At 46.5% G+C, this 14,097-nt stretch overlaps 1 protein-coding gene across 1 annotated transcript; it reads right to left on the bottom strand.

Annotated features, from left to right (window-relative positions):
* Positions 1-11: 11 nt before the first annotated feature.
* On the bottom strand, positions 12-13,118 carry ACTR1A (actin related protein 1A). Its single transcript, XM_057379848.1, has 11 exons — positions 12,984-13,118; positions 7,353-7,417; positions 7,041-7,116; positions 6,148-6,273; positions 5,235-5,359; positions 4,709-4,925; positions 3,720-3,812; positions 2,808-2,982; positions 1,901-1,962; positions 1,527-1,567; positions 12-1,145 (listed from the first exon to the last, which is right to left on the bottom strand). Exons 1-11 carry the CDS (start codon positions 13,029-13,031, stop codon positions 1,043-1,045), a joined length of 1,131 nt encoding a protein of 376 aa, XP_057235831.1. The 5' UTR covers positions 13,032-13,118; the 3' UTR covers positions 12-1,042.
* Between the last annotated feature and the right edge of the window lie 979 nt (positions 13,119-14,097).

Below are 14,097 nucleotides of genomic sequence, written 5' to 3'. Positions count from 1 at the left end.
CCAAAGCATAATTCCCAGGTGCTGTGGTCAGTATTTGAGATCCTCAGACATTTCAATAAATAAAACAGTTTTTACATTACAATGCACCTTCCCAATTATTATTTTGCCCCAGAATGGATAAGTACACAAGAGTTATGCCTGGCTGTGAATACATGCTCCCTTTGCCCTGACATGGCAGGAAGGAGGGAAACAGCCTCGACTCTTACAAAGAACACAAGAAGTCAGCACTGTAAATCTTGGCAGGTTGAGGGGGAACACACAAGTGCCTTCACGCCCATTCCGGGATACTTGCTTCCAGAGGAGAAAAGGTATTTAAAACAAGGTACGAGAGAATAACCGTCTAGTACAATGATAGCTGATTAGATTTGCTTTGTTCTACTCCATGCAATACAAACTAAGTCCTATCGCCAACTTCTCCAGCTGTGGTGCAGACCCCACATCAGGCTAAGTTACACACTCATACGCACACTCACACACCAAAACAGTGGGAGCAAATGGACTTAACTGTTGAGAATGTGCTTTATCTTAATAAAAAATATATTAAAAACAATTCAAAAACCTACTGATGGTGAAGACACCATTGAAGAAGGAAGTAGCTATGGGGCCTCAGCTATGTGTTTCCAGACAATCCAGGCATTGCAGTCAGGCTGACTAAAGCCTGCATGAACAGTCTGCAGTGGTTGGCTCCCTTCTGGCTTGCCAGGCAGTTTCTATAAGCTGTTCCCTTTGTTTTTGCTTATTTGTTTTACAATGACAGATGTGATTGTGATACAGAAAATAAGAGACTGAAATGAAAAAGGAATGGGCTATTCTGGAGAAATTTAGATTGGTATTTTCTCCTTTCCATTAAAAAAAAAAAAAAACAAAACAAAAAAAAAGAAGTTAGTAGTACTAATACAACCCTCCTGCTGCTGTCRTCTTTGCTCAGTGACATCGGGGCATGCTGGCGCACACACACACACACAGGCAGCTCTCAGACACTCAGACTCAGAAAAGCGAGTTTAAGTGAGTCTTCGGAGGAGACTGAGGACAGGTCCCAGGGCTAGAAGGTTTTTCGGTGGATGGCACGAGCTCCATCTTCTTCATATTCCTTTTTCGAAACCCACATTTTCTTAAAGGTGTCCAGAGAGGCCAGGATAGAGCCACTGGGGAAAGACAGGAATGTTATGGGTAAAGGAAAATGTTGGGACTCTCACAAATCTGTAGAGATGGGCTGTTTCTATCGTGACACTTCCCATGACAGAAAGGTGCTGAGGCTCAGTTACCTATGACAGACATGCTCTCTGGACAGTCACTCCCACTCCCACTACCCTCAAACATGCCAGTACTACTGAGCCTGGCACCAGCTGCCCCCTCCCACATGACCGGGTGACTGCTGCTCCAAGAACATGCCAAGCATCACTCAGTGGAGCAACACAACCCCCTTGACACACAGCATCAGTTGGGATAACAACATGAAAGTTGCCAGGCTGTGCCTCCCCAGCCCCATCCCACAACAAAACATGCTGCTGTGCAGCAGTACATACCCAATCCATGTGGAATACAATCTCTCCTGAGGAGCAGATATCTGCAAGAAAGAGAATCAGTCAGTACCTTCCCAAGGTCCAGTCTGCTCCTCCTAGCGCACTGTCCCCACTTCACTCCAGCTAACACCTGACAAATACAGATGTGATCTCTGCCAACAGAAAGACACCTGGCAGTCTCCACAAAAGAGCCACTTTCTCAGTGATAAAACCAAAATAATTTTCATCAGAACAGCAAATGCTGTTGGGCATATGTGTGTTTCAGGAAAGGCGTTTCTGGTTTGAAGTAAATGGCAGCTGCAGTCTGAGCAAGGTTCTTTCAAGGTCACAGAACAACACACTTGGTAAGTGACAAACACAAAAGAGATGGCTCCTACCCTTATTTTGACGTCCTTTGGAGCTAGTTTCTTCACTTCACTCAACAGCCTGTCACCAAAACCTACACAAGGACAGAAAACGTGTAGTGTAAGGATCTCAGCAAAATCCCAAGTTCCATYCACTAACAAAGCGGGCATGTACGTAGTCCTATTCAAATATCCCATTCCACATCTTACAGAAACACTCCAGTCTGGGAATGCACAGAATGCAGACAATAACACAATAGGATTTTGTCTCACTGAGACCTCAAACACTGGCACAATGGGCTCTATTCCTCAGCAGCAACCTGAGTTACGCAAACAAGGTTTTTAGCTAGGACCTCCTCCTCCCCTAGGCATTCGTCTTGTGTCCAACCCATTTGTACAGGGGGTTCAATGGGAAGACAAGGATCTATTTGGAGAAGTCAACCAGTGGATAACAGACTGATGGGTTTTCGCAGAGGGTACCTTTAGGTCACCAGGTACCAACTGAGCCCTGAGGGGATGGGTTGAAACCTTYCTGCACACACATACAGGACTAGGACTGTTTAACTCCCATGTATCAGTAACCTAAAGAAACCTTAGAAGGTGCAAGAGCTTTTTTCAGTATCTAGTCTCAGACATCGTAAGCTACAGCCGCAGGAACGAATGCAGCTATTCAGTCCTGCCACAGGCATTGATTGGAGGAAAACAGTAAAAGCCCTTCAAGTCCAGAAAGTGATGTGTGAAGGCAGAGATGTCTTGCATACTCAGYAGGATACAACTACGACTCAGAAAATTAGGCCGTAAATGCCCTGAGAGCAGAGTTTATACAACCCTCATCCTAGAGGACAAGTTGGGTGATCAGGGTTATCCCTCCCAGTTTGACATGAGAAAGAAGCAAGAGATCGAGTATGGCACAGCACAGTGAAAGAGAAGAGGCAGGAACCTTTGAAAAGCGTGGAGCCTCCAGACAGCACAATGTTGGAGAACAGTGTTCGCCTCAGGTCCATGTCTGACTTCTGAATGGCAAAAACGAGCACTTCATGGAGTCCTTCACATTCCTCCCCTATCAGGTCTGGCCGGAACAGGAGCTCTGGGGCTCGGAAACGAGCAGGGCCAATCTGCAAGAGCAGAAGTTAGCACAGAGGGAGGAGAACAATGTGGCTGTGTTCACTACCTACAGCTGGGCCTGCCTTTCTAAGGTGAAGCATCAAAGTAGTAGAAGTTTCTGGACATTTATGCTGCATCACTAGATCCCAAGCGAATGCCAGTTTAGATTACACCTCCTACAAAGGGCACCATTGCCATTTTGCAGATGAAAGACATGAAGAAACTTGCTAAACCACATACAGCAGGTCTGGCATAAAGGGAGCAAATCTAGCCCTGGTACTGGAGGTAAAACCTGTATTTCCCCTCTTTCAACCATTCTGTAGTGGGCTCAAGCTTCTGAAGAGTATTCCACATTCTTCAAAACAACTGTTTCGGCACAGGAGACAATTCCAGGTAGGAGAAAAGCCACATTTAAACCACTGTTGGATTTAATTAATGAGCTGACACCTAACCACACTCTATACCTGATCTGCACAAACTTTTGTTAGATCAGAGCCTMCTCTCAAACAGCTCAGAGTCCCCATTGTCATGCTGCATTCTTACTCAGGACTTTACTAGAAGTTGTGAGGTTTCTAGTAAAGTTTTCTTTCCCTCAAAATTCTAGTGCCCAGTCAATGGCCCAGGACCAAGTTTTGGTCTTTTAAAACTATCCCCTCCCATCTAACACCACGTGATATTTCCCATCCGGAGATTTTCTGGAAACCCTGTGCTTTACATGAGGAATTCTCCAAAGGTGGTCCTTACAAACCTCAATAGTGCTTCCATCTGGCAGGTAGTACTGAGCCTTCTCAGTCTCCAGAGTCTCATCCTTCTGGGGGTTTATCGACAGGTAGCAGGCACGCTGGTGAGGAAAGAGAGTCAGGGAGAGGAAGATGAGAAAGGTAAACCCAAATGCCTCTGATAAAATATTTTTCTTACTAATAATCAAAAGCCATCTATGTCTTTGAGGAGATTGATTTCAACAGTATTATGTGCAATGGAAAAGACCTTTAGGGCTCACAGCAGGTAAACAACCGTGCAATATCCCTTTTGTGGTCCCTAGCTGCTGTGGATTTTACTCCATGAAGTGAAAACAAACACTAGTGAAAGATATCATCAGACCCTGCAGCACAGGTAAATGCAAAACTGATTCTGAACCACCAGCCCATCTTCACCTCCATGTTAACAGCCCCTCAACAGGGATTAATGTGACTTTAATTCTCCCAGAATATGGGATGGCTGAGGTTGCATATGACCTCTAGAGGTCATCTTGTCTATCCCTCCTTGTTCAAGCAGGATCCTCTAAAGGCTGTCTGGGACCATGTCCAGATGGTGTTACCAAAATGGAATCTCCACAACCCTCTAATCAAACTGTGCCAGCACCTGGTCACCCTCATGCTAAAAAAAGTTTATGTTCAGGCAGAACCTCCTGTGCTTCAGTTTGTGCATCTTGTCCTGTTACTGGGCATCACTGAAATGGCTCTGTTTTCTCTGCACTCTCCCTCCAGACATTTACATACATTGATGAGACTCTACCCAGCCATCTCTTCTTGTGGCTCAACAGTCCAAGTTCTCCCAGCCTTTCCAYATACGAGAGTCCTTTAATCATCTTAGTGGCCCCAGACTCCCTCACACAGATTAATGGATTTAGGTGCAGAGCTACGTAAGCTGGAACTTGCCACCAGATTTCACAAATCACAACTTCCCTTGAGAAGAAATCCCCTCTTGTACAAATACAGAAACAAGGCAGGGCATCACCTCCTTGATGGTCTTGACAATCTCAAACTCAGAGGTTGTGTGGAAGTCATAGCCTTCCTTCCGGAGATAGAGACGCAGGAAGCGGGAGACATCCCGGCCAGCAATGTCAATCCGCATGATGGAGTGGGGCATGGCAAAGCCTTCATAGATAGGAACCGCGTGGGTGACACCATCTCCAGAGTCCAGCACCACTCCTGTGGTCCTGCCAGTCGCGTAGCTACCAAAGGGACAAAGGCTCAAGTCAGAACAAACAACTYAAAGTGAGCCAAGGCATGCAGCACATCCATGTTCAACTCAGGGAGCAGAGATTTCACATGAACAGGGGCTAAAAAACTCTCAAAACCCAAGTTCTGTTCACAGTTCAGCAAATTTCCTGCAAAATCTTTATTAGACAAATTGAGTTTCAGTTCTTGCATGAAAAAGGGGTAAGCCAGACATCAGTGAGGTCTTCCACAGGTTGTTTTGTAAAAGAATGGATGTCACAGCAACATTCCACAAACAGAAATCAAAGACGAAAGACACTTACAGGCTAAGCACAGCTTGCATGGAGATGAATAGCGCTGGCACATTGAAGGTCTCAAAAAACACTTCAGCAGCACGTTCTCTGTTCTTGCGCGGGTTTAGGGGTGCTTCTGTCAGCAGCACGGGATGCTGGGGAAGAGAAGAAGGAGCTGTGCTGCAGTAACCAGGAGCCAGTAGGGTGTGTTCCTAAAAGTTTCTGCTTATTTATTGACTTTAGGAACCACTGGTGCAGGAGGACAGGTACAAAGGAGTAATTTCAGCTACTGAGTTATATTAGACTGTGAATAATCTCTGTTAGGTTGGAAGACCAGCTGGATTCTGGTCTAGTTATGAAGAAGTGTTAGGAAATGTATTCTGTGAGTAACTCTGCCCCATGAAGGACAAACAAGATGACTCTCAGTGACAAAAATCGGCCATATTAGCCAAAATGCACAGACTCTATAAAAGGGTGAAGGCATATGGTCTTAGCATGARCAGACAGAAATATTCCTACTCCACAACTTATATTGTTCTCAGACAKTTAATAACGTTTTGGTCAGATCCTTCCAGACCACAAGACTGTGGTTTTCTCCTTCTTCATTTCAAATCGTGTCACTGCTGAGTGGATATGCCTGATGTGCAGGCAGAACAGGAAAAGTCAGAAGCACTTGGCCTACAGCAGAATCATCAGAGAGTGTGAATAGCAAATGTGAAAGGCAGATTTTCAGTCAGAGCAGACTATCAGATCTAGGGAAGAATTTTGCTTGGACACTTCTTGTGCCGTATCTCCGGAGAGGTGAAAGAGCCTAACAACAACAGACACACATTTAGAAAGAAGGGCAAAGGTAAAGTCCCAAATCTTTCCCWGAGTTCCAAGGCTCCTGGTGTTACACATGCAATGAACGACACCTGTTCCTTCACATAATGTGGTCTCTCACCTCTTCTGAGAATGTCTGGAGCTGATCTTTAGAATACACGTACTGCCAGATGCGTTCCATGTCGTTCCAGTCCTTCACTATGCCATGCTCCATCGGGTATCGGATCGCAAGGAGACCTCTGTGCTCCTGAGCAAATAAAAAGGACAAGAGAGATCAGAGGCTCCAACAATCACATTTCTGAGCACTGTGATTGTGACTTACTGTCAGACTCTAGTTTTGATTCCACTAAAAGATAACTTATCTATGGCATACACGACAAAACCTGAACACTCACGACAAACATCTCTCCCAGAGAAGCCAAGATTAGACAAGGCCTGTTCATGCCAAGAAGGAATRTTTAAGTCTGATGCTTGCAGAGCATATTCCATCCTAACACTTTTCAAGCCAACACGCAGACACCTATCATATGGTATCTTTGTACTACCAGCTCAGTCATGGTAAAAAATGCACCTGGGTGGTACTGGAGAATGCAGTTTGAGGAGCTCACAAGAAATGTGACCACACAACATTTGACAACATACTGACAGAAGCAGAACTCAGAGAGAAGCTTTCTGCCCACAGTGGTGAGATATACAGCAATTGAGTAGGGTCCATTTCAAAAGTTCCCAGTCAAAAAAATGTAACCATATAGAGCTAGAAGTAGCCTAAAAAGAAAAGACAGATAATAGAAGGTCTTGGGAACCAGGTCTGTGGTCAGCAGATTAGCACAAGAATTTCATGAAGCCTCCCACTCCACCTTGGACATGCATGCAAGTGATTATCTGTTCTACTCTTCAGACCTACACATGATACAGAGAACCACTGCCAGTCCAACTGCAGTCCAACTGCCACATCCCCCTATTACAGCAGCACACTGACATATGTGAAGAAGTGCAGTGTACAGGAGTTCTTACCTCTGCCTTTGGACCAATGAAAATGTCCCCTTCTAAAGCACCAGCCATAACACGAACGTGTTTTGGTCTGCCCACACTAGAACAGAGACAAGAGAGTAAATACTTCTTCATCATGAATGATGTGTCTGTGTCCCCAAAATCCCAAAGTACTTAACAGTGAAGTGAAACTCTTATCTCCCTGATGCTTCTTTGCAGCAGGCAGAAAAGAGTAATTCATTCTTTCATTTATAAAACTGGGCAGTTCTTTCCCTTTACATRTCAAAGAATTTGTACATGGTAGTATGGACTTACCAAGACCAGCAGAATACTTACTAGTTAGGAAAGCAGTATTTTGGTATTTGATCGCCCGCAAAACCTGCTTTAATCACGCCTGAGCCCTGTGGAAGCAACAAATATGTGAGCTTATCATTCATTCCATCATCTTCACAAGTTTTAGAGGAGTAGCAAAGTACATCAGCACTGCCAGATACCCTCCTTTCTACTAGGAATAAAGCTCCCCAGGGACTTACTCTTCAGGCTGGTTGGGGATGGGAAGTGCCAGCTTGGTTCTTGGAGGGAGTAACTGGCATCCTCCCTGGCAGCAACACATCTCACAGGGCACAACCACCCTGCGCACCCCGGTACTGCTATGCACACACCCAAACGCTGCCCTATGCAGACAAGTATTTTTCTAGCCAGGGCTACTGTGAGGGGTGCAGGAGGCTAAATTCACACTCCACAATTTTCTATTGATATTAGATAATCTCTGGGGGGAGGAGAAGACTCCAGAAAGCCCAGAAATAGCAACTGAACTCTGTCAGCTTCAGGGGACACTGGAAGAATGAAGGCTACAGGCCTCTGTGAAGGAAATTTGGAAAGAATGGAGGGAGGGTGGATAAAGTCAGAGAATTAAGATGCAAASAATTGTGGGAAACAGACTGGAGAGAAGACTAGGGTAAAGACAATAAAGTGGCGGATGAAGTAGCTAATGCTAAGAAGGCAGAAATGTGGTCAGAAAAGACACTGGAACGGACAGAGGCACTGGTTAGACTGCAAAGGGAACAGCTGGGGGCAGGAAGCATAGCTGACGGGATAGAGCTTGTTCAGAAGAGACAAAGAAGAGATGAGCGATGGCAGTCAGAAAGGCACAGATCCAAAGAGCCTTCCGCAACGTTCAAAGCAGCAAACACGGAGTGGGTAAAACCAGCCACTGCAAGGCCCTGGCAGGGAGTCAGTGMCGGGCATCTGGCCCTACAGTTCCCATCCCTATCCGGAAGCATCCTGGGAACACCATCATCAACTTGGATCTGTGCTGACTCCTTCCCCTCCTCCATTTCCTCTCCCTGCACAAGGGAATGACATCTTGAAACAATGWGCAGCTTACAGGAACACCCAAGTTTTGCTAAGGAGCAGATTTTCACAGGATCTCCTCAGATAAACTGTTTCACTGGTAATCCCAGACTACCACAGACASAAATGCATCTGCAGAAAGAGAAGCAATTCTGCCTGATCCCATGCTGGGAGCAAAGTGTATGTGAGCTTGCACTGAAAGTTGTGACCTGTGAAGAGCCTGTTCACTCCCAAGAGCTCTGCARCAGGACTGCTCTAGTTTGAAGGCCAAAAAGGTATTTTGGCTGCCCCACAGCATTTTACAATGAGTAGCAACACAGTTCCTCCATAGCTTTCTACTTCTAAGCATCTCTTATGTGTCAGCATCACGGCTTTCACTTTAAGGCTGGGGCCAGATGAGTCGCTCAGGGCTATGCCAGGCAAGCCCTGGCTGCAACAGTTCCTGACAGGGCCATCCCAGTGTTAGAGGTTACCAATCAGAGCAGGCTCAGCAGAAAGGAATGTGGGGCAACCCCAGCCTCTCTTCTTCACAGTCCAGTGCTTTACTGCCAAGCTACTTCCAAATACAAGCAGTTTCAACTGGAATGTCAGGCTCTGCACAGAGCATGTGTGCTCTGCCACCACAGCTGGAGGACTCCTGCCTCTAAGTCACCAGAGTTAGATTTACCAGGACACAKCTGTAGGAGGTGAGTGTCAGGAATACTCTGCAAACCAGACACAGCTATTTTTAAAGCATATGAAAGGTAGATTGCTTGAATCCTTGTCTCCTGATAAACACCTGCAGGCAGGCTGGCTCCAGGAGCACACCCAAGCTGCCAACTAGGCAGGACTACTTCCTTTTGGCACAAGGGACTTCGCTCCAGTTGCATCCCAAGGTCTGCATTAACTGRTATCAGTGTGACAAAATGGCCTGTGAAGTTTTAAAAAGACTTCCCTTGAGACAAACTCTCTTCTGGCTACTCCCTTCACAGTGAAAGGAKTTTTGATTTTGATTTTTTGTATCATAGCTTATAAACAACACTCTACCTGGGAAAGAATAACAACCTGTGTCAAGTCTTGGAGAAAAAAAGTTGAATGAAATGCGGTAACGTAATGCAACCACATTAGAATACTGCACTTATTGAATATTTTGTTCAAGATAATGACTGATCTTGCTGCCAGCATATTCAGCTGCAGGGAACCAGTTTCAGGAGAACAATGATGCTCCTATTTTAATTTAGAGATTGMAACTTCTTTATGTCAAGCCAAAAATTATCCAGTGTGTCCTGGTGAGATTCCCAGCAAGTTATGTATTTTAAGATTTCCATACTGAAGTTCAAAGTTAACCAAATGTGTTGGGAGTTCAGAACTCCAGCTTGGAGTCAAAGACCAATGACTGCTTTGAATGTGTTGGTGGGATGGGGCTTTAGCACAGTTGTGCTTCCAAGTGCCTGGGAATAAACCAAGAACAGCTGTTTGATATCTCCACACTACAAAGACCTGACTGCACTTTCTGACCCATCCAATTTTTCTTGAAAACATTTTAYTTCTTTGAAGATACATGCATACGGAGTAACTCTGTTTATTATAGACCAGTTTGAGAGGAAATGGAATGAGARGAAAATGTTTACATTTTGAAATAACCCCGATTCAGGAGGTTTAAAGACCTGYTTTTCCATTTTTGTTTCAAATAATCAAAACCACATGCATTTTCTCTTCTGCTACAAACTCTGATTTATTAAAACATTTCAAAAATTTACAAACTTATGTACTTCCACCAGTAACTATTCTGCCCGGGTCCTCATTTCCATTTTGTTCAGCAGGGGTGTTTTGTTTTATTTTTTTAATCTGAGCAAAAGAATTAAAGAAGAAAAACTACATATAAAACGTAGCGGTCAAGGAAGAAAACTCTTGAAAAATTCTTGTGAGTGCCTTGAARGAACTGAAYRTATCTCATCCACTAGTTCTGAAGTCAGTTTATGGATTGATTCATCTTGATGCATTTAGGACTCAAATTTAAATGGAAATCTCCAATCAATCTTCCATGTAGCAATTACTATGGAGAGTGCATGTTTCATATCGTAAAACTGTTTCATTTAATAYAGAATTTATAAGATCAAGAACAAACAAAAGACAGAACCGCCCTTACTGACAGCTCAGCTGCTTAAAATGTCACCACTCAGACTACAAAGCAAACGAGATAATTCCATGGAGGTCAAGAAATTCGCACTTACTTAGGCTACAGATGGACTATCTACATGTGCATTACGTTAAGCAGGGGTCCAAGACCATTCAGAGAGAGAGTTTGTTGGACTGGAGATGGGAATACAACTCTTGAAAATTAGACAATGCAGGGCATTAAAGTTGTGCTGAGGTACAGCTCCAACCCCTCACAGTACATTACAGTGCTCTCCCTGCTGAAAATATGCAGCTAAGAGCACAGTTTGGTAAGGTGAAAAAGCCTCCTTGCTGAGTTTTAGCTACAGAATTTCATGTCCTTTTRAAACACACTGAAATACTAGAGCAGAGCTGGGACTGGATGGGGTCTGGCTCTCACCAGTTCAGTATCTCACTTCCCCCTTCCCACCTTCCCACGTACAGGCACACGTGAGACAGGATAACATTCAGCCTTCAAAAGGTGCCTGCAGCTCTCTGAGGAAAAGCAGGAATGGAACAGCAGCGGGAAGAGTGGTAACTGCTCTGTGCAGCTYCAATTCCTATCCTGCCTGAACTCCAATGAGTACCAAAAATGCAGTGTCACCACACAGCTCCTCGGCCCACAGGCTGCCAGTGTTCCAGGCAGATGTTACAACAACTGGTCCATTCTACTTCTTATACAGGGAGGGGGAGGGGGAGAGCTCATTTATCGGAGAGGCAAGAAGAAATAGCTTTTATAAGACCAGCTGATAAAATGAAAAAAGACACAGAATCAGCTGCTGGTACATGAGCCCTTCTTCAAGTCTGAGGCAGGGGTGGCAATCATTGCACTAAATAACAAAAGGACATGCTGAAATTAAATATAGGCTGGTACTACATGWATAGTTCAACAAAGTCATCCTCGCAGTACCAAAATACCGAGAGATAAATTTAACGTTTAGGTAATCMCTCAACAACACAGCAGGATCAGTGCTGATTCAGTCATTCCAAAAAACAATCAACCTAACACTTTTTTTTTTAATATCTTCAATAAAAAAGACACGTTTTTCTCAACGCAGTCAATTTTGCTGCTTACTCTCATTTTCTGTTAAATTATTTCCTTCAATGTCTAACCTAAATCTCACTGCTGTAAGATTCCAGGGAAAGAAACAATGCAAAAACTGTATCAGAGAGCTCAGACTGTAGAGAGGAGTCTGGGATCTATAAAGAACGGGTCAGAACAACTGCCTTCATCTGAGAATACCAGATCATTTACCTTATAGTGAGTTAAAGAAATGGGTTGAGAAGTGCCAGGCTAGCAAGCCCACATCAAATGTCAAAAAGATTCAGCAGACATTAAGCTTGTGGAGGAAGAATGGAGCACAGCACTGACCCTTCAAAACAACACAATCTCAATCACTGGCGGTAGAGGTCAGAAGGGAGGAGCASGGGTTTGTGACTCACTACACTGAAGGAGGCTCCCTCTAAGATATGCCCTCCCACTTCTTCCTGGAGAGTCCTTCCTCCTGGGAGGGCAGTGTGAATGGGGCAACTCAGAAATGGACCCAGAAGTACCTCACGGAGGCAAGGAATCACTGTCATTCATCTCCTGCAGAGCTATTACACACACAGATTGAAGGTCTGGTTTGTGCTAACGAGCAGCATCAGCAGCTTGGAGCAGCCATCTGCAACACCACACCATGCTGTCAGATTACAGCTGATGCAACCCGTGCTGGGAACAGATCCTTCAGCAGCGGCATTCCAAGCATGGGAATCCACGCCTTGGAAAMAGCACTACTTTGTGACCACTATGCTGGATGCACTGAAGAAGGAGCAGTATMGGGGGCAAAGGCTTCTCTCTGGCTGGGCCTGTGATGGGGGCCTGCCTGGAGAGCTCCATGTCCCACATGGGCCAAGGGAAATGCCGCACCCCCAAAGCCTTTGCGGGGTCCATCCAAGGCCTGCCAAGAGCACGCTGGAACCCTGGCCAAGGCCTGCCCCGGAGCATGCTGGGAGTGCGGCCATGGTCTGGCCTAGCACCCCCATTGTCCCCCCGGCACAAAGAGGGGCGGGGCGGGGCCGGGGGAAGCCCCGCCTGACTGACAACGCCGGCTGCCAATGAGCGCAGGTGCTCCGGCCCCAGTCCCGTCCCACTCCGGCAGGTACAGCGGGCCGCCCGGCTGACTGACAGCCGCCCCGGCCAATGGCGGCGCGCCGCCCCTCCCAGCCACAGGCAGCTCGGCGGCGGCGGGGGCTGCGCCCCCCGGTGCGGGGCAGCGGCCCCACGGCGGGTGACTGACAGTCGCCCCAGCCAATCGTGGCGCAAAGAAGCGCAGCAGCCCCGCCCCCCTAGGATGCCGTATGGCGCTGTGCGAGGGCCGGAGGCGGCGGCCGGGCCGGCCGAGGGGGGGGAGGCGGCGGGCGGGGCGCGGCCGCCCCCGATGACAAAGGGATTGCGGGCCCTCCCCGCTCCCGRGACGCGCGGCCGCCCGCACTCACGTTGTCTATCACGACGGGCTGGTTCGCTATCACGTCGTAGGACTCCATGGCGAGGACCCGCCGCAGCCGCCCGTGAGGGAGCAACAGCCCAGCCCTCGGCGGCGCATGCGCGGAGTGGCGACGCGGCGCCGCCTGGGTGATGTATTCCTGCGGCCGCGGTGCCTGCCGGGAGCTATAGTTCGACGCCGCGCAGAGCTCAGGGGGAAGTGGCGCTGGAGCGGGGCATGCTGGGAGCTGTAGGCCGGCACTGGGAGCGAGGCACGCTGGGAGCTGTAGGCCGGCGCAGGAGCGGGGCGTGCTGGGAGGCGGAGTGCGGAAAAAGGGAATGCTGCGGACACATCCACGACCGAGAAACGGGGGGATTTTGCAGTCCAGGGGATAGCTGGGTACTTCCCCTAAAATCGCTGCATCACGATTGGCTGGCTTCCGCTTAATAGATTCCCCCCATAATTTTTTCCAGTAGGAAAGGAGAAAAAGGTGATCCCATCAACTTCTGTAGAGGGGATCTATGACTAAGGAAAGAGTTTTATTGTCCCATCATTTCATCGGATCATCTTTATGAACTACTGGTCATARTGTCACCGAAAGTAAGATGGAATGAGAATTCCTCAATTCAGTTTTGGGAGCTCATATACTTACGGCAACTAATCTATGTACCCCTTCCTACCTCCTCAGGGCAAAAGCATAAAATTACCAAGGGAAGCACGTGCAATAATGGTAAGAGATGTGTTATTGTGCAGAAGAAGTGGCAGCTGGAAAGTTCTCTGCAGCTGAAGAAGTGACTAAAAGAAAAAATGTTGGAGAATCACTTAAAGTTTTGGTTWAGTTGAAAAGGTTTTTGTCTGAAACTGAGACCCTGAAAATGGTATGCTGAGGAGATTGGAATGAGTTCTGGGAATCCACCTGTAACCAGATTGATGGGAGGGATAGGAATAGTAACCTTGATCATACATAATTGTTTATCTAACATTTGAGAATGCTAAACCCCACAGAAGGAAAACACTGCCTTAAAAAAAGATGAGTAACGTGTTCCCTCCACAAAATACCAGTTTCTGTCCATTTTTGAGGCATGAGAACCACAAAAGAGGTGTCAGAATAAAGAATACACATCATG

The sequence above is a fragment of the Malurus melanocephalus genome, unplaced genomic scaffold (assembly GCF_030028575.1).
Source record: "Malurus melanocephalus ecotype Western Australia unplaced genomic scaffold, MMel_1.1 scaffold_12, whole genome shotgun sequence".
NCBI lineage: Eukaryota > Metazoa > Chordata > Aves > Passeriformes > Maluridae > Malurus > Malurus melanocephalus.
The sequence above is the reverse complement of the archived record's forward strand: the minus strand, read 5'-3'. Positions and strand labels throughout refer to the sequence as shown.